Genomic DNA, 15,360 nt, shown 5'->3' on the forward strand with positions numbered 1-15,360 from the left:
CCTGAGTACAGCGGTACCACATGTGTGGCATTTTTTTGCACCCTAAGTGCGCTAAGGGGCCCAAAGTCCAATGAGTACCTTTAGGATTTCACAGGTCATTTTGCGACATTTGGTTTCAAGACTACTCCTCACGGTTTAGGGCCCCTAAAATGCCAGGGCAGTATAGGAACCCCACAAATGACCCCATTTTAGAAAGAAGACACCCAAAGGTATTCCGTTAGGAGTATGGTGAGTTCACAGAAGATTTTATTTTTTGTCACAAGTTAGCAGAAAATGACACTTTGTGAAAAAAAAAACAATTAAAATCAATTTCCGCTTACTTGTGACAAAAAATAAAATCTTCTATGAACTCGCCATACTCCTAACGGAATACCTTGGGGTGTCTTCTTTCTAAAATGGGGTCATTTGTGGGGTTCCTATACTGCCCTGGCATTATAGGGGCCCAAAACCGCGAGGAGTAGTCTTGAAACCAAATGTCGCAAAATGACCTGTGAAATGCTAAAGGTACTCATTGGACTTTGGGCCCCTTAGCACAGTTAGGGACAGGAGGAGTTAATGGCTGCAATACTGTATGCCCGACTGGGCGTTTAAGACGACCCCCCAACTTTTCCAGTTAAAATATAGAGCTTGGAATATACTCGCCGTATAAGACTACCCCTCTTCCAACGCACACCAAATTAAAATAAAAATAAAAAAATCATGTACTGGTGCTATGTGTGAACGGATACTGGTGCTGTACTGTATGTGATACCCAGCATATAACAGTATATAGGCATTTGACTTGATGCATTTGTCAACTCTCCATAAGTATACTGGTCAGCTCTCCTTGTCTACCTGTTCAGAGCGGTATGAAAGAATAGATTGCGCTCCCTCAGCAGGGAGATCTGAGAGGCGGTAACAGGATAGGGCGTATCACCCGGCATCAATGACATCCGGCGTATAAGATGACCCCCAACTTTTCAGAAGATTTTCAAGGGTTAAAAAGTAGTCTTTACGCAGGAATATACAGTAAAATTCATTTAGGTGGTAGGTTGTATGACCGAGCAATAAACCGTGAAAGCTGCAGTGGTCTGAATGGAGAAAAAGGCTCTGGTCCTTAACGGATAGAAAGACTGTGGTCCTCAAGTGGTTAAATAGGGACATAGCTAAAATGTCAAAACTGTTCTGGTCCTTAAGGGGGAAGCGAGATCTGGATGCGAAGTAGTTAAATATCACAATTGAAAATGTGAAATTTTTTTTGTTTAGAGTTCCAGCTTCTGGGTCAATCAGTAAGCTTGACATGAGCCACCTCATATTCCTTTAGTGCAAAAAAAAATATTTAATAAATAATCAAGATGACTTCTTGTAGAATAGAGATTTGTTAACAGGGAATAAGCTATATACATACCTTGTATTGTCACTCATATTGTTCATTTGAGATCCTCTAATGGGCCAACACGCTATCCCTTCCCCCTAGAACAGAATATGTTTTTTAGCAGAGAGCCGAGCAGTATGTCTGTACCGTAATTCTTTCTAATCTGTTACCTGAATTGACTACAGGCACTTATTTTGGGTGACAGAAATTTAAAGTGTGCATGTGGCTCAAGTCCGAGGACTTTGCTGTACTAATGTTAGAGACCTCTTTACTGCACCAGTAATGCAACACTCTCTGTACTGCTGGCAAAACATCTGCAGGCAAGGCGGGATTAATACTTTTTCTGCCCCTGGGTCAAGTGTGTTGGTGCTCCCCTTTTATGTGCAGCAGTCTTATTTTATGTGTAGACCAGGGATGTCAAACTGGTCCTTCGAGGGCCGAGATCCTCACACATTTTTGACACCGCTCAAATTACTGTATATACTCTAGTTAGTAGAAGTCTAGAAATTTAGGTCTGATTCACTTCATAGAAGTATAGGGGTTGACTTATACACGAGTCATGGGCAACACTGAGCAATGTGTGTACTAAAAGTGACATTCCCATTTGCAGAAATTTAGGCCCCGTTTACACTTAATCAGTTGTTCTCAGTTATAACTGAAAGGTCAACTGATTTTCAATGTAACCGCCATGTTTTCCTATGGCACCTTTCACACTTAACGCGTTTTAACTGAAATCTTTTTCCCAATGCACTGCTATGGAGAAGGAAAAAAATGCTTACCAACCAGTAGCGTCCCTATCATAGGGCGCAGGGGGGCGGGGCGCACCGGGTGTCAGACACCCAGGGGGGTGTCACCACGACCCCCCACAGCAGCACAGCAGGAGGGTGAAAGCAGCGCTTGAAGGAGGGGCAGTGGGGGCAGCGGTGGGGAGGGGGGAAATATCCCCCCCCTCCCTCACCTGGGACCCCTCCTTCTGCCTCTCTCCCCCTCCATAGCTAATTGTCGGGAAGTGCGGGGTGGCCGGAGGCGTGCTAAGAATTACTCACCTCATTTCCGCGTTCCAAGCGTGGAGCGCAGCCGCAGCGTCATGTCGTTACAGGTCTCCGCCTTCAATGCCGCCCACTGTGCTTCCTGATTAGTGGAAGCACAGTGGGCGGCATTGAAGACGGAGACCTGTAACGACATGACGCTGCGGCTGCGCTCCACGCTTGGAACGCGGAAATGAGGTGAGTAATTCTTAGCACGCCTCCGGCCACCCCGCACTTCCCGACTATTAGTTATGGAGGGGGAGAGAGGCAGAAGGAGGGGTCCCAGGTGAGGGAGGGGGGGATATTTCCCCCCTCCCCACCGCTGCCCCCACTGCCCCTCCTTCTAGCGCTGCTTTCACCCTCCTGGGGGCAACTATACTAGCTATACTGGGGCAAATATACTAGCTATACTGGGGCAACTATACTAGCTATACTTAATGGGGGCAACTATACTGGCTCGGGGCAACTATACTAGCTATACTGGGGCATATATACTAGCTATACTTACTGGGGGCAACTATACTAGCTATACTGGGGGCAACTATACTAGCTATACTTACTTGGGGCAACTATACTGGCTGGGGGCAACTATACTGGCGGGGGGCAACTAAACTAGCTATACTTACTGGGGGCAACTATACTAGCTATACTGGCGGGGGGCAACTATACTAGCTATACTGGCTGGGGGCAATTATACTAGCTATACTTACTGGGGGCAACTATACTAGCTATACTTACTGGGGGCAACTATACTAGCTACACTGGCTGGGGGCAACTATACTGGCGGGGGGCAACTAAACTAGCTATACTTACTGGGGGCAACTATACTAGCTATACTGGCGGGGGGCAACTATACTAGCTATACTGGCTGGGGGCAATTATACTAGCTATACTTACTGGGGGCAACTATACTAGCTATACTTACTGGGGGCAACTATACTAGCTATACTGGCTGGGGGAAACTATACTAGCTAAACTGGGGGCCACTATACTGGGGGCCACTATACTAGCTGTACTGGGGACTACTATACTACCTACACTGGCTCCTGGCGCTACCTAAACTAGGGGGCACCTCTCACTACCTAAACTATCTAGGCCAGCCAGCCCAACATCACCACCAGCCAACCAGCCCAGAATCGCTGGCAAAAAGGCCACAGCATCACCCCCAGTCAGGCCAGCATTTACTTCAACCAGCCAGGCACAGCCACAGCATCACCGCCAGCCAGCCCAGCCACAGCATCACCGCCAGTCAGGCCACAGCATCACCGCCAGTCAGGCCACAGCATCACCGCCAGCCAGCCCAGCCACAGCATCACCGCCAGCCAGCCCAGCCACAGCATCACCGCCAGCCCAGCCACAGCATCACCGCCCGCCAGCCAGCCCAGCCACAGCATCACCGCCAGTCAGGCCACAGCATCACCGCCAGTCAGGCCACAGCATCACCGCCAGTCAGGCCACAGCATCACCGCCAGCCAGGCCACAGCATCACCGCCAGCCAGGCCACAGCATCACTGCCAGGCCTTTCAGTCCACACAGTATTGCCAGCCAGGCACAGCAGCCAGTAGAGGAGAATTCAGAAGCCAGGTGAGAGGTGTCTACCATATTAAGGGGGCATTCTGCCCATTTATGTGAAATGCTGTCTATTTATGTGCCTTATGATTGCTGAATTTGTCTTGTTGGGGGCCTCATGATTGCTGAATTTGTCTTGTTGGGGGCCTCATGATTTGCTGGGTGCCTCAAGATTTCTGAATTTGTCTTGTTGGGGGCCTCATGGTTGCTGAATTTGTCTTGTTGGGGGCCTCATGATTGCTGAATTTGTCTTGTTGGGGGCCTCATGGTTACTGAATTTGTCTTGTTGGGGGCCTCATGGTTACTGAATTTGTCTTGTTGGGGGCCTCATGATTGCTGAATTTGTCTTGTTGGGGGTCACATGATTGCTAACTGTGAGACTATGGGAAAAGCTGAATCATAATCATATGAGACAATAGCCTTAAACCTACTTTTTTAGCTTTTTAAAACAGAAAATAAAACTGGGGGGAGGGGGTTTCTAAAATAATACATTTTTCAGGAGTAGGATGGATGAAATTGTTTATCTTCACAGTTTATTTTCAACTTGGATTTTCCATAATGTTCACGTATGAGTTTGTATTTAGTTTAAATTGCTGTTGGCACTTTGCGATAGATAAGTGACTTTTGGGTTGCAGTTTGGGCACTCGGCCTCCAAAAGGTTCGCCACCACTGTCCTAATCTAATGTACCACCATTGGTAAGTTCATGTAAATTTGTCTCCACCCGTGACCACACCCACATTTTGGTCCATGACCACACCCATTTTTCAGCGCAGCCGCACAATGTAGCCCCATTTTTCGGCTAAGCGTGCCGCACGTTGTCTTCCTGATTGGGGGGAGGGGGGGGGGGGGGGGGTGTCTGTGGATAATCAGCACCGGGTGCCAAATACCCTAGGTATGCCACTGTTACCAACTGATTAAGGGTAAACGGGGCCTTACCCTGTTGTAAGTGATACTTTGAGGAAAGGAAATGTCAAGAAAACATAGGTCTGAAAGTTCTGGCCACAACAAGTAACAAGGAAAGGGGCAGGGGGGAAATACTGGGCTGTATAAAAGGGAGTGAACAATTGCAGCACTTGGGGCCTGGAGGAGGTATTTGCTGCACTTAAGGGACAGGAGGAGTTAATGGCTGCAATACTGTATGCAGTGCAGGTATTAACCCCTCCTGAGCCCCAAATGTAGCCATTAACTTTGCTGGGTAGACTTAAGGTGGGTACACACATCAGATAAAAGTCTTTGGAAAATGAAAGATCACAGACCAATTTTACCCCCTTTCATGTAGTATGAGAGCCATACTCTACACAGTCTTTTCTATGGAGCTGAACTCCTCATCAGATAAAAATCTTTGCAAGATGCTGCACACAAAGATGCTTTACACATGCAACAGATCAGTATCTGCAAAAGATCTTTTCCTGCAAAAGATCCATTCCTGCAAAACGCATTCATAGTCTGATATCTGCAGATCTCATACACACCTTGTTTAATGGACAATTATCTGTAGATCAGATCCACCAGGTTGGATCTTCAGATCGGCAGGAAATTGTCTGATCTGCAGATGAATGTCCATTAAACAAGGTGTGTATGATGAGCTGCAGATATCATAGTCTATGAATGCATTTTGCAGGAATGGATCTTTTGCAGGAACAGATCTTTTGCAGATACTGATCTTTTGTGTCTGTACAGCATCTGTGTGTGCAACATCTTGCAAAGATTTCTGTCTGATAGGGAGTTCAGCTCCATAGAATAGACTGTGTAGAGTATGGCTCTCATACTACATGGAAGGGGGTAAAATTGGTCTGTGATCTTTCATTTTCCAAAGACTTTTATCTGACGTGTGTACGCACCTTTATACTTGAGCTAATAAAAACAGCTTAAGAGAGTTGAATATTGGAGTCGACTTATACACCGTGTCGACCTATATTTGAGTATATACAGTAATTGATGGGTCTGAATCAGGAAAGGTGTGGTCCATCAGGTAGACCACATTCCTCTCTTTCTCAGTCCATCCTAAACACTGGCATGGATCTGACCCTCCAGGCCTGGAGTTCGACACCTGTGGTGTAGACCCATCTTCCATGCATAACATAGTACTGCTGACCCTCTCTTTCATATACAGCTTCCTTGGACTTCACATTTCTTTTTTTTATTTGCTGCCTACTCTTTCATATTCAGCCACCCCTCTTTTACGTCCAGGTGCTTACTCGGGCTGCGGCCGCCGAAGGCCCGAGCTTTTGTGACCTATCCACAAATCCGGCCCTGTTTGCAGGCAGAGCGGCAAAAGTATGGAAAGGTCTATTTGTATTTTTCATGTATTTCTATCTGAAAAGTTTTGTTAAAAGTCTATTTTTGATTGCTGCATAAAACATAAAATGAAAACAAACAAGCAGAACTATGCATATCTAAAGAAAGATGCATAGGGGCATTCTGCTACATGTACATTATGTCAGAATTTATAACAATAAATGCTTTTCAACCCCCATAGCCATCTACGTCCCTGCACACAAGAATATCCATTTAGTTTGAAGCACAACTGAGAGAAAACCTGCGTAGCACTAAAGCCAATAGTAAAAACGAATCAGACTTTTTTCTTTTTTTATTAATAATGTATCTAGGCTATTAAATAAAAGGATGCCCTGGCCATTCAGATGTAACTAGGTCATTTACAAAGCTTCTATTAGCTTTTGCTGCTGGATTGGCTTCCTTGGTCTAATGTCAAGCTCTAGTATCCCTGATTCAGTTTGTCTGGTCTGAGAAAAATGCTGCAGAGAAAGACTCGCTTGTTCATATTGGTGTTGGACATTTTTGCTTCGACAAACAGGATTACAGTCATGTCTGATGACCTCCTCAATCTATAACCAGGGCTCCGTTAAATAATATATCAGATGTGTTTAGACCTCAATGTCTCGCGTGCAGTTGCCGCTATTAACAGCGCAGTTCGCTTAGCCCGGTTCAGTCACAACTCAGCCTAGTTTTGGATTTGTGTAGAAAATAATGGTTTGAATTTTTGTTTGTTTTGCTTCTTTTTTTTTTTTTTTTTAGACAAATATTTAAAGTGAATCTGTAGCGATACGCGACACGATGAGATGAACATATTCACATATGAGGCCCAGGTTCACACTGGTTGAATCATAAACTGATCCGTGAAATGGTTAAGTTTGTATGTCAAGAATCAAGAAGAATTTTGATTTATTACGATGGAGCCGTACTCGGAATTGCTTGTGGTACACATGGCTTAGGCAAAGTACAACAGCAACAGTTGTACATGTTACATACACGGCTACAATTACATATACTGACAACAATTAACAATACAGTACATTTACAGCTACAATTAAACAGGCTAGCAGCATAAACTGTATGATAACATTCGGAGTGCTATTAGTATCAGAGTTGCAAAGAGAGGTGGAGAGTGCAGAAGAGAAGCGGAGAGTAATGCTGAAGAAAGGCTGTGTGAGTAGAGATGCAGAGGAGAAAGCGGAATTTTAGCCACACCAGAGGCAATCAAGCTGGTTGCATACTAGGTGGTGGAGAGTCAGGGGTCTGTGTTGTTCAGCAACAGAACAGCCTGTGGGAAGAAGAAGTTCCTGCACCTGGTGGTCTTGGATGGAATGGTACGGAAGCGCCGGCCAGATGGGAGGGGCTCAAAGAAGTGGCTGCCAGGGTGGGAGGAGTCGCAGGAGATCCTGGTGGCCCTCTTCCTCATCCTTGCTGTGTGAAGGAGTTTGAGCGGTGGCAGGGGCGATCCGATGATCCTTTCTGCCTCACCAGTGACTCTTTCCAGTTTATGTCTGTCGCTAGCCGTTGCACTGGCATACCAGACGATGGCAGTCTTTGCTCCATTTCTTTAGTGAGCGGCCAGTGCGACTATCGCAGTCTCTCCAAACTTGCAGCTCAGTGGAACGTTCTAACTCAGCAGTGTGAACTCGTCTCATTAGTTTATTTTCACTTCAGGTTTACTTTAAGGACTTCTTTGATCATTTGAGATCAAAAACTAGACCTGAAAAGGTAACGTAGAGAAAATGTTTGTCTACCTGTACCTGGAGTGGTTAGGGAAAGCTGGTGGTAGGGCTGAAAAAGGAAACCCCACCAGAGGGAGCCCAACAGCTGAAGAAGATATAAAAGTATATGTGATAATATATTGGGTTTAACTCTAGCAGGATTTCCATAATCAGATATTAATTGTCACAATCTCACCTCAATCCGGCTCTTGTGAAGGATCAGGGTCGGCACAGACAGGTGCACACTCTCCATATGCGTTCAGCGCCTCTGCAGGTCTTACGAGTTCGTGTGGACAGACTTTCTCTGGTGTTGCTGGATGGTGGGGACCCTCAGCGTGTGCCGTCTGGCGATGCCTCTGAACCAGGAAGTGATTGACTTGTCCTGAGTAAATCACTAGAGACCAGCTAAGTGTCCCATTGGTTGACTACTGTGGTAAAGCCGCCTGATTGGTTATTTGTAATATTTAAGTCAAGTTGTTGCAGTTATTTATTGCCTGTAATAGCGTGAATAAGCTAGAGCTAGCTGCTGGGCATTCCTTGCTTAATCTTCCTATTACTCGTCTGATACCTTGCCTGACCCTTTGCCTGTATACTGACTTATAAAAGATGCAATACAGGCGCTGCTCCAACTTTGATAATTCCTCTATATATCTTTTTCACCTGTGTCTACGGATTACAAACAACAGTGTGATCGCCTAGCGCTGTGGATTTATACTTGAAAATGTATACTGACTTGCCTATTGTCTGAGACCTGGACTGACTTTTGCCTGCCTGACCATTCTACTGTCTCATCATTGTATCTGTCTGATCGTATGTGTATGACCTTTGGCTTGATAACCATGAGATTGTTTGTGATTGAAAGTCATTTAATATCTGTGTATGACTCGGAACTGTATGACTACGTTACTTGCCTGTATCCATTGATTAGTGGGTACTGGTAGTACCACTGCCTTATGGCCTTCAGTCCCTATACCTGGTGAATGAAGGCCTGGGTGTAACCGAAGTCAGGCGGACACTACTCGTCTCTCTTTCAAGTGGGGACGCACCACACAAGGTGAAGATTGAAGAGGTAGATTGAGGCATAGGAACTAATTAATGTAAGGTGGTAGATCTGCTGGTCCTTACATTAATCTAGTGAACAAAACACCCCAATGGTAGCTACCCACTTGTTACTTTAATATGTGTCCCCACTTCTTCTGCTGTCATTTGAAAATTGTATTCCCTCAAGCTTCAACAGATGACCAAAGTCAGATGATAATTGGAAACGAGACCCAAGTGCTGGTAGACCACCACCACCACATGTGACTTCTGCTAGTGACAATCTGTAAGGTCTATACTGCTTTGTGGCTTTAAAGTGGTGTGAAAGTCAGCTTTTTTTTCCTTGCTTTTAAAATCTATTTACAGCATAAAGCCTTTTACCAGAAAAAAAATGGTAGCAGAACAGCAACAACAGTTAAGCACAGAACTTATATCCAAAGCCGAGGAAGTGATTACATTATCTTGTTTGTTTCCTTATCATCCACTATTCGTAAACATTGCTGGCAGTACTTCAGCTGAACACAAACAGAAAGTGTACACAAAAGACAAATTCTCACTACATACATTATAATATATAAATACAGCAGCTATGCAATAAAATGCAAAGATTAACTTTACTTAGGGAACTTGTCATTTGTAAACGGTCGATAATAATTGTGCACAAAAGCAAATATAACCATATGGGTAATAAAAAGTATGAAAATATGTTTTTATTTAATGTTGTGTCACAGTTTGCTTTCTTTGTCACTGTTGTAAAGACTTTGCTTTTTCCTGTCTAGGCAGGAAATTATGGAAATTAAATTTCACAAAAAATAAAACAAGACCTAGATGAAAATTCTAAATTTTTTTAACACCTTACCAAACAATCCCAAAAAATTCTTGGAGGGCAGTTTTACGTTCTTCTATAGAGTGACCCGAGTGGCATGACTCAATAGCCGCAGTCATGCTAAACAAACAACTCTTCATTCACAAGTCTGTGTTTACTTCTTTGTGTGAAAAACTGGCAGTCATGTTGAGGCCAAACAAAACAAAATAGGTTATTTGTTTTTGCACAGCTCTTTATTTTAACACTCTGCCTTATGATTTCGGAGTTGTCAGAAAAGCGGGATGACACTTTAAAGTTAATATGTCCACGGCGCTATCTCATAATCCCATTTTACAGATGGGCAGAGGACAGCGCCAGATGTATCTGTCAAGTCTGCAGTTCAGAACACGACGTCCAGCCGCTGATGTTTTATTAGTTTCGGTGCCCTCATCAAGTGACGGAGTCACATCCACATTAACAAGCTCCGCTTTTCTTGCTGGGGCCTAAGCAAAATATCCATTAACACAATTTCACATCTGCAGCTCCATTAGTCAAGTAAACAAAAATATTATTTGCAGGAGTGAATGAAATGCGTACCTGCTGCTAGGCGGTAAATGTAATTTTCAGTTTGGTCACCCGGCGCCCTGCTGTCACCTCCCGGAGGAGTAACCCAATGTCTCATTTCAATACAGGAGCAGACTCTGGCTCTCCGCAAAGAGGGGATCGGCGTCGTTCTGGATTCCGAGCTGCCTCATCTCATTGGCATTGATGACGATCTTCTGAGCACTGGCATCATATTGTATCACTTGAAGGTAAAACTTGCGTCTCTCCTCCTTATTATGCTGTCACCTTTTAATCTTTCTGAATTGCATGCCAGCTGATCTCCCTTTAATCTACATGCCATGGCCAATCAATGTCAAGCTATAGGCTCTGGCAGGTTTAGTGCATAGATGCAAATATCTGATAAAGGGAAGCGGCAATTGGTTTAGTCTCTGGAATGCTGAGTTTTGGAATGAGGAGCAGAATACCTATAGCCTCACAAGGTATGCATTTATTTCTAAAGCACCACTCTACTTCACTTAGCCACACTGATTCATATGGTATTCAAACCCTGTCAACTGCATATTACTAACTGCATTGAACATAAAAGTAATGAATTCAAATGGCTCCTTGACCTCAACCCTTTAGCAGCCAATTTATTTTAAGGCGTGCAAGTGCTCCAGGCCAATTTATTTCAGCACATTTTTTTTAATTTCCTATTTGTTACAGTTCCCTGCTTCTAATTAGTACTGCTATAATGTGTATTTATGGGCACTTGTCACTAGGGGGCAGTGTGAGACAATAACAGAGGATGTCTGCTTTCAGTTTCTGTATTTTCTGCTAGTAGAGAGAGATCAAAGCATTTCAAGAATTTACAGCACAAAGAGTTCTGTCAACTCAGGTCAAAAGCACTGCATTTATCTGAAATGAGATAAATCTATTGAATCTGCTAATAGGTTAAAGTGGAACTGTAGTAAAAATAACATAATGAATAAAATTGCTTATTTTTTTACATTATGCATTTATACAGTAGATTATTTAGTCAATGTATGCCCCGTGTGAAATCTTTCCTCTCCCTGATTTACATTGCGAGATGTATAACAGGTGGTGACATATGTAGTTCTCCTAAGTGACCTGTACGGAATGTTACTGAGAGTGCTATGCACAAAGGGAGATTCTGCTTGCTTGGCGGTAGGGAAAAGCCATTATTTCCCGCAATGCAACAAGGTTCACAGATAACAAACTGTCAGGACCATGGTCATGACATCACACAGGGGAGGGGAGGGGGGACACCACTGTTTCAGCCATACAGACCCCCCTGACGACCTGTTCAAGGAACGATAAAACAAATTCTCATGGGGAAAAAGGTTACCGGCTTCTGATTGGAATGAAGTTCAATCTTTTGTTAAAGTTCCTCTTTTTTTTTTTTTTTAAGGCTTAATGCTTCTTTTAACTGGTAACTGTAGTGGGAAGAATATGGAGGCTGCCATATTTCTTTCCCTTTAAACAATACCAGTTGCCTGGTAGCCCTGCTGATCTATTTGGCTCCAGTAGTGTCTGATCTACTGAATGCTTGTTCAGGGTCTATCGCTAAAAGTATTAGAGGCAGAGGATCAGCAGGACAGCCAGGCAACTGGTATTGCTTAAAAGGAAATAACTATGGCAGCCTTCAAATCCCTCTTGCTTCATTTGTCCTTTAAATCTTTAAAGTATACCTGACTTGAGGCAAAGCTACCTAAGGTAAGTGCAGAGGTATGTTTACCCTGGATCCACATACTTCTATGTGCTGTTCATTCCTATCCTCCTTCCCTGAAGTCCCCATAATCTCCTTTCAATTCCATCACCCCTCTTCCACCACTGGATGGCGCTGTAATGCTGACATAGTCTCCTGGATCCCGACTAAATGTCATATCGTGATCAGAACTGAAAATACATGTCGGGGATACATCGCCGCCGCCTCGGTGGAGATAAGAAGCTGATCCAGCCGTCCGGACAAGTAACTGTAAAAGCTCCCTGCTGCCCACTCTGCATATTCTGCCGAGCTTGCTAGGCTGGGGGAAGCCCACTTCCCTGACAACAGAAAAAATTAATCCAGGTTAAAGAGACTCTGAAGCGAGAATAAATCTCGCTTCAGAGCTCATAGTTAGCAGGGGCATGTGTGCCCCTGCTAAAAAGCCGCTATCCCGCGGCTAAACGGGGGTCCCTTACCCCCAAACCCACCCCCGCAAACCTTGGTCGTAGACTTGGTCGTTCCTGGAGGCAGGGCTAACGGCTGCAGCCCTGCCTCCAGTTGCGTCTATCAGCGGCGCATCGCCGCCTCTCCCCCGCCCCTCTCAGTGAAGGAAGACTGAGAGGGGCGGGGGAAAGGCGGAGATACGCGCTGACAGACGAGCGTGGGGCAGGGCTGCGGCGGTTAGCCCTGCCCCAACCAGGAAGAGGGGATGCGCTGCACGGAGGGGGATTTGGGGGTGAAGGGACCCCCATTTAGCGGCGCGATAGCGGCGGTTTAGCAGGGGCACATATGCCCCTGCTATCTATGAGGTCTGAAGCGAGATTTATTCTCGCTTCAGACTCTCTTTAAGAAGAGAATTTTAAAGGGTGCTTTTCTTGCTGTTGAGTAACTGTAAATAATTCAGAGTAGAGGAGGAAGGGGTATAGATAGAAATGTGGACTTTTACTGTTTTGAATCTGCAGCTGTGGAAAAGGTTGTGAGAGCTGTCACCCCCGGTCACAGATTATTATTATTGATTTATAAAGCGCTAACATTTTCCGTGGCACTGTACAAAGTAAGAAACGAACACGGGGTACAAAAAATACAGACAAGGGTATACTATACACCAATATACAAAATACAGAATCGCTACAAAATACAAATAAAATGTGTAACAACCTCCAAGACACAAAAGGATTGAGAGAGCCCTGCACTTGCGAGCTGCTAATCTAAAGGATCAGAATACAGTCGCGCTGGCATCTGCCATTGCAGGGATATGTTATACACAGGTCATTTAAAAACTCTTTGTGTGAGGAAAATTACCATAGATCTATTAACCACTTCGCATCCAGACCTTGTTTTCAACTTATGGACCAGAGCAATTTTGACAGTTTATCTATGTCCCTATTTAATCAAAAATAACTTTATCCCTAATTATGACACAGAAATGAAATCTATATTGGTTTTTTTTTCAAGACAAACTAGGCTTTCATTGTATGCCATTTTTTTTCCTCAAACAATTTTGTTTTCTATGAATTTTAATGGGAAAACAAAGAAAAAAAATAGAAAAAAAAAACATGTATTTCTCAGTTTTACCAATTCCAGTTTAAAAATATAAAGTGCTACTGTAGGTAAAAAAACACAAATTTTGTTTGGCTATTCTTACTGCTTATCACAAAACTTAGATTATGTTCCGGTCACAATTTATGGTGAAGATATTTGATTCTGAAATAATGCTACAGAGTGTTTTTCACTATGAATGAGAAAATAAAAGTATTTTTAATAGTAAAAACCAATCTCATTAGCTCAGGAAACATATATTCCCATTCACCAATTAGTCCTGCATCAGATAGTGCCAGACATGTGCACAGGAGCAAGCCCAATCCTGCACAGCACTGCTTCTGGACAGGTCAGTAGATCCACTGACCTGTGGCTTAGATGAAGTCCCAGAGGACGTATATCTACTGACTTGTGGACGAAGTGGTTAATAATCACTGAACAAGTCACATTGACTTTTTGCTGTAGTCTTATTTCCAGCAATTAGTGATCAAAGAACAGACCTGGAGCTCTCTGAGTCGTCAGCAAAGTGACTAATAATAATAAAGATTAAAACTTTCAGGCATAAAAAAGTACTGTAGGAATTGTACTTAGAAATTCTCATGGTGTTGCTAATAGGTTAACACACAGTAGTACTGCTTTAAAGAGGAGCTGTTAGGTATAAGGTCTCAGAGAAAAAAAACACATATATCAGTAGCTAAAGATTGGCTGTACTTACATTACATATGCATTTCACTGTCCACGTTTGGATTTCACAGAATTTTTATATAGTATTTGCAGAGATTGATGCTCCTGACAGCTCATGGCAGGTTCCATGTTTGTCTGTCTCCTATGAAGCCAATTGTGATGTAATATCCTCCCTCCTTCCTGATGATTCAATCAGGATCAAAGATCCTAATGGTTCATGATCCGGACAACACTATTGTGCAGTGAATATTAATTAGCCATGTGGCTAGGAACAATAGCGACTCATGCAGTATACTCTAACACAGGCTTTCTCAACCAGGGTTCCTTGAGTACTCTGCAGGGGTTCCTTGGCATTTTCCCCCATCGTGGGGGAAGTATAATAGAGCACACTATAATAGGTGGTACTGTAACAAGAAGCACTAAATTGGGGGCTCAGGAGACAGTATAATGTGTGGCAGTGTAATGGGGGTAGTGAAATAAACAGCCACACATAATTTCAAAGACCATGCCTCCTGCAAAATAAATGCAGGGGTTCCTCAAGATCAAAAAATTGTTTGCAGGGGTTCCTTGAGACCCAAAAGTTATTTGCAGGGTTCCTCCAGGGTATAAAGATTGAGAAAGGCTGCTCTAACGGAACATGTGCCCTGCGATTTTTCATTGCTGTGATGATGCAAGCTGCTGTAACATGAGCCTGTAACTTCCCACTGTGAAAGCAGCCTTAGGGCGTGATAGGGAAATGAAGGGGGGAGGACCCAAGGTAGTGCAGAGTGGGGAGAAGAAGCAGCCCCAGAATGCTTTGCAGTATGTTATGCGGCCTGGCGGCCTCCTTAGCAGCTTGGGAATAACCAGCTTTGCTGTTCAGCAACCATCAAAGTAAGAGAGATTTTTAACTTCAGTATTGCCTTTTTGGCTTCCTTCTAAACTGTTTAACACAGGAGAATAGAGGTTTAAATTAGCTTTTGCAGCCTGACAGTTACTCTTTAAAGGGAACCTGAAGCAAAAAGTATATGGAGGCTGCCATATTTTTTTTCTTTTAAACAATGCCAGTTGCCTGGCAGTCTTGCTAATCCGCTAC

General features: G+C 43.9%; 1 protein-coding gene across 4 annotated transcripts in view; it reads left to right on the forward strand.

Moving 5' to 3' along the window:
• KIF16B (kinesin family member 16B) overlaps positions 1–15,360 on the forward strand; it is a 635,015-nt gene that overhangs the window by 186,916 nt on the left and 432,739 nt on the right. For all 4 annotated transcript variants that reach the window (XR_011019462.1, XM_068232451.1, XM_068232454.1 and 1 more), the window contains exon 13: positions 10,483–10,602. Coding sequence is in view for 3 of the 4 variants with exons in the window: in XM_068232451.1 (XP_068088552.1) it covers positions 10,483–10,602 (120 nt within the window). In the remaining variant the exon portion in view is untranslated. The remainder of the gene's footprint in view (positions 1–10,482; positions 10,603–15,360) is intronic.

The sequence above is a fragment of the Hyperolius riggenbachi genome, chromosome 4 (assembly GCF_040937935.1).
Source record: "Hyperolius riggenbachi isolate aHypRig1 chromosome 4, aHypRig1.pri, whole genome shotgun sequence".
Lineage (NCBI taxonomy): Eukaryota > Metazoa > Chordata > Amphibia > Anura > Hyperoliidae > Hyperolius > Hyperolius riggenbachi.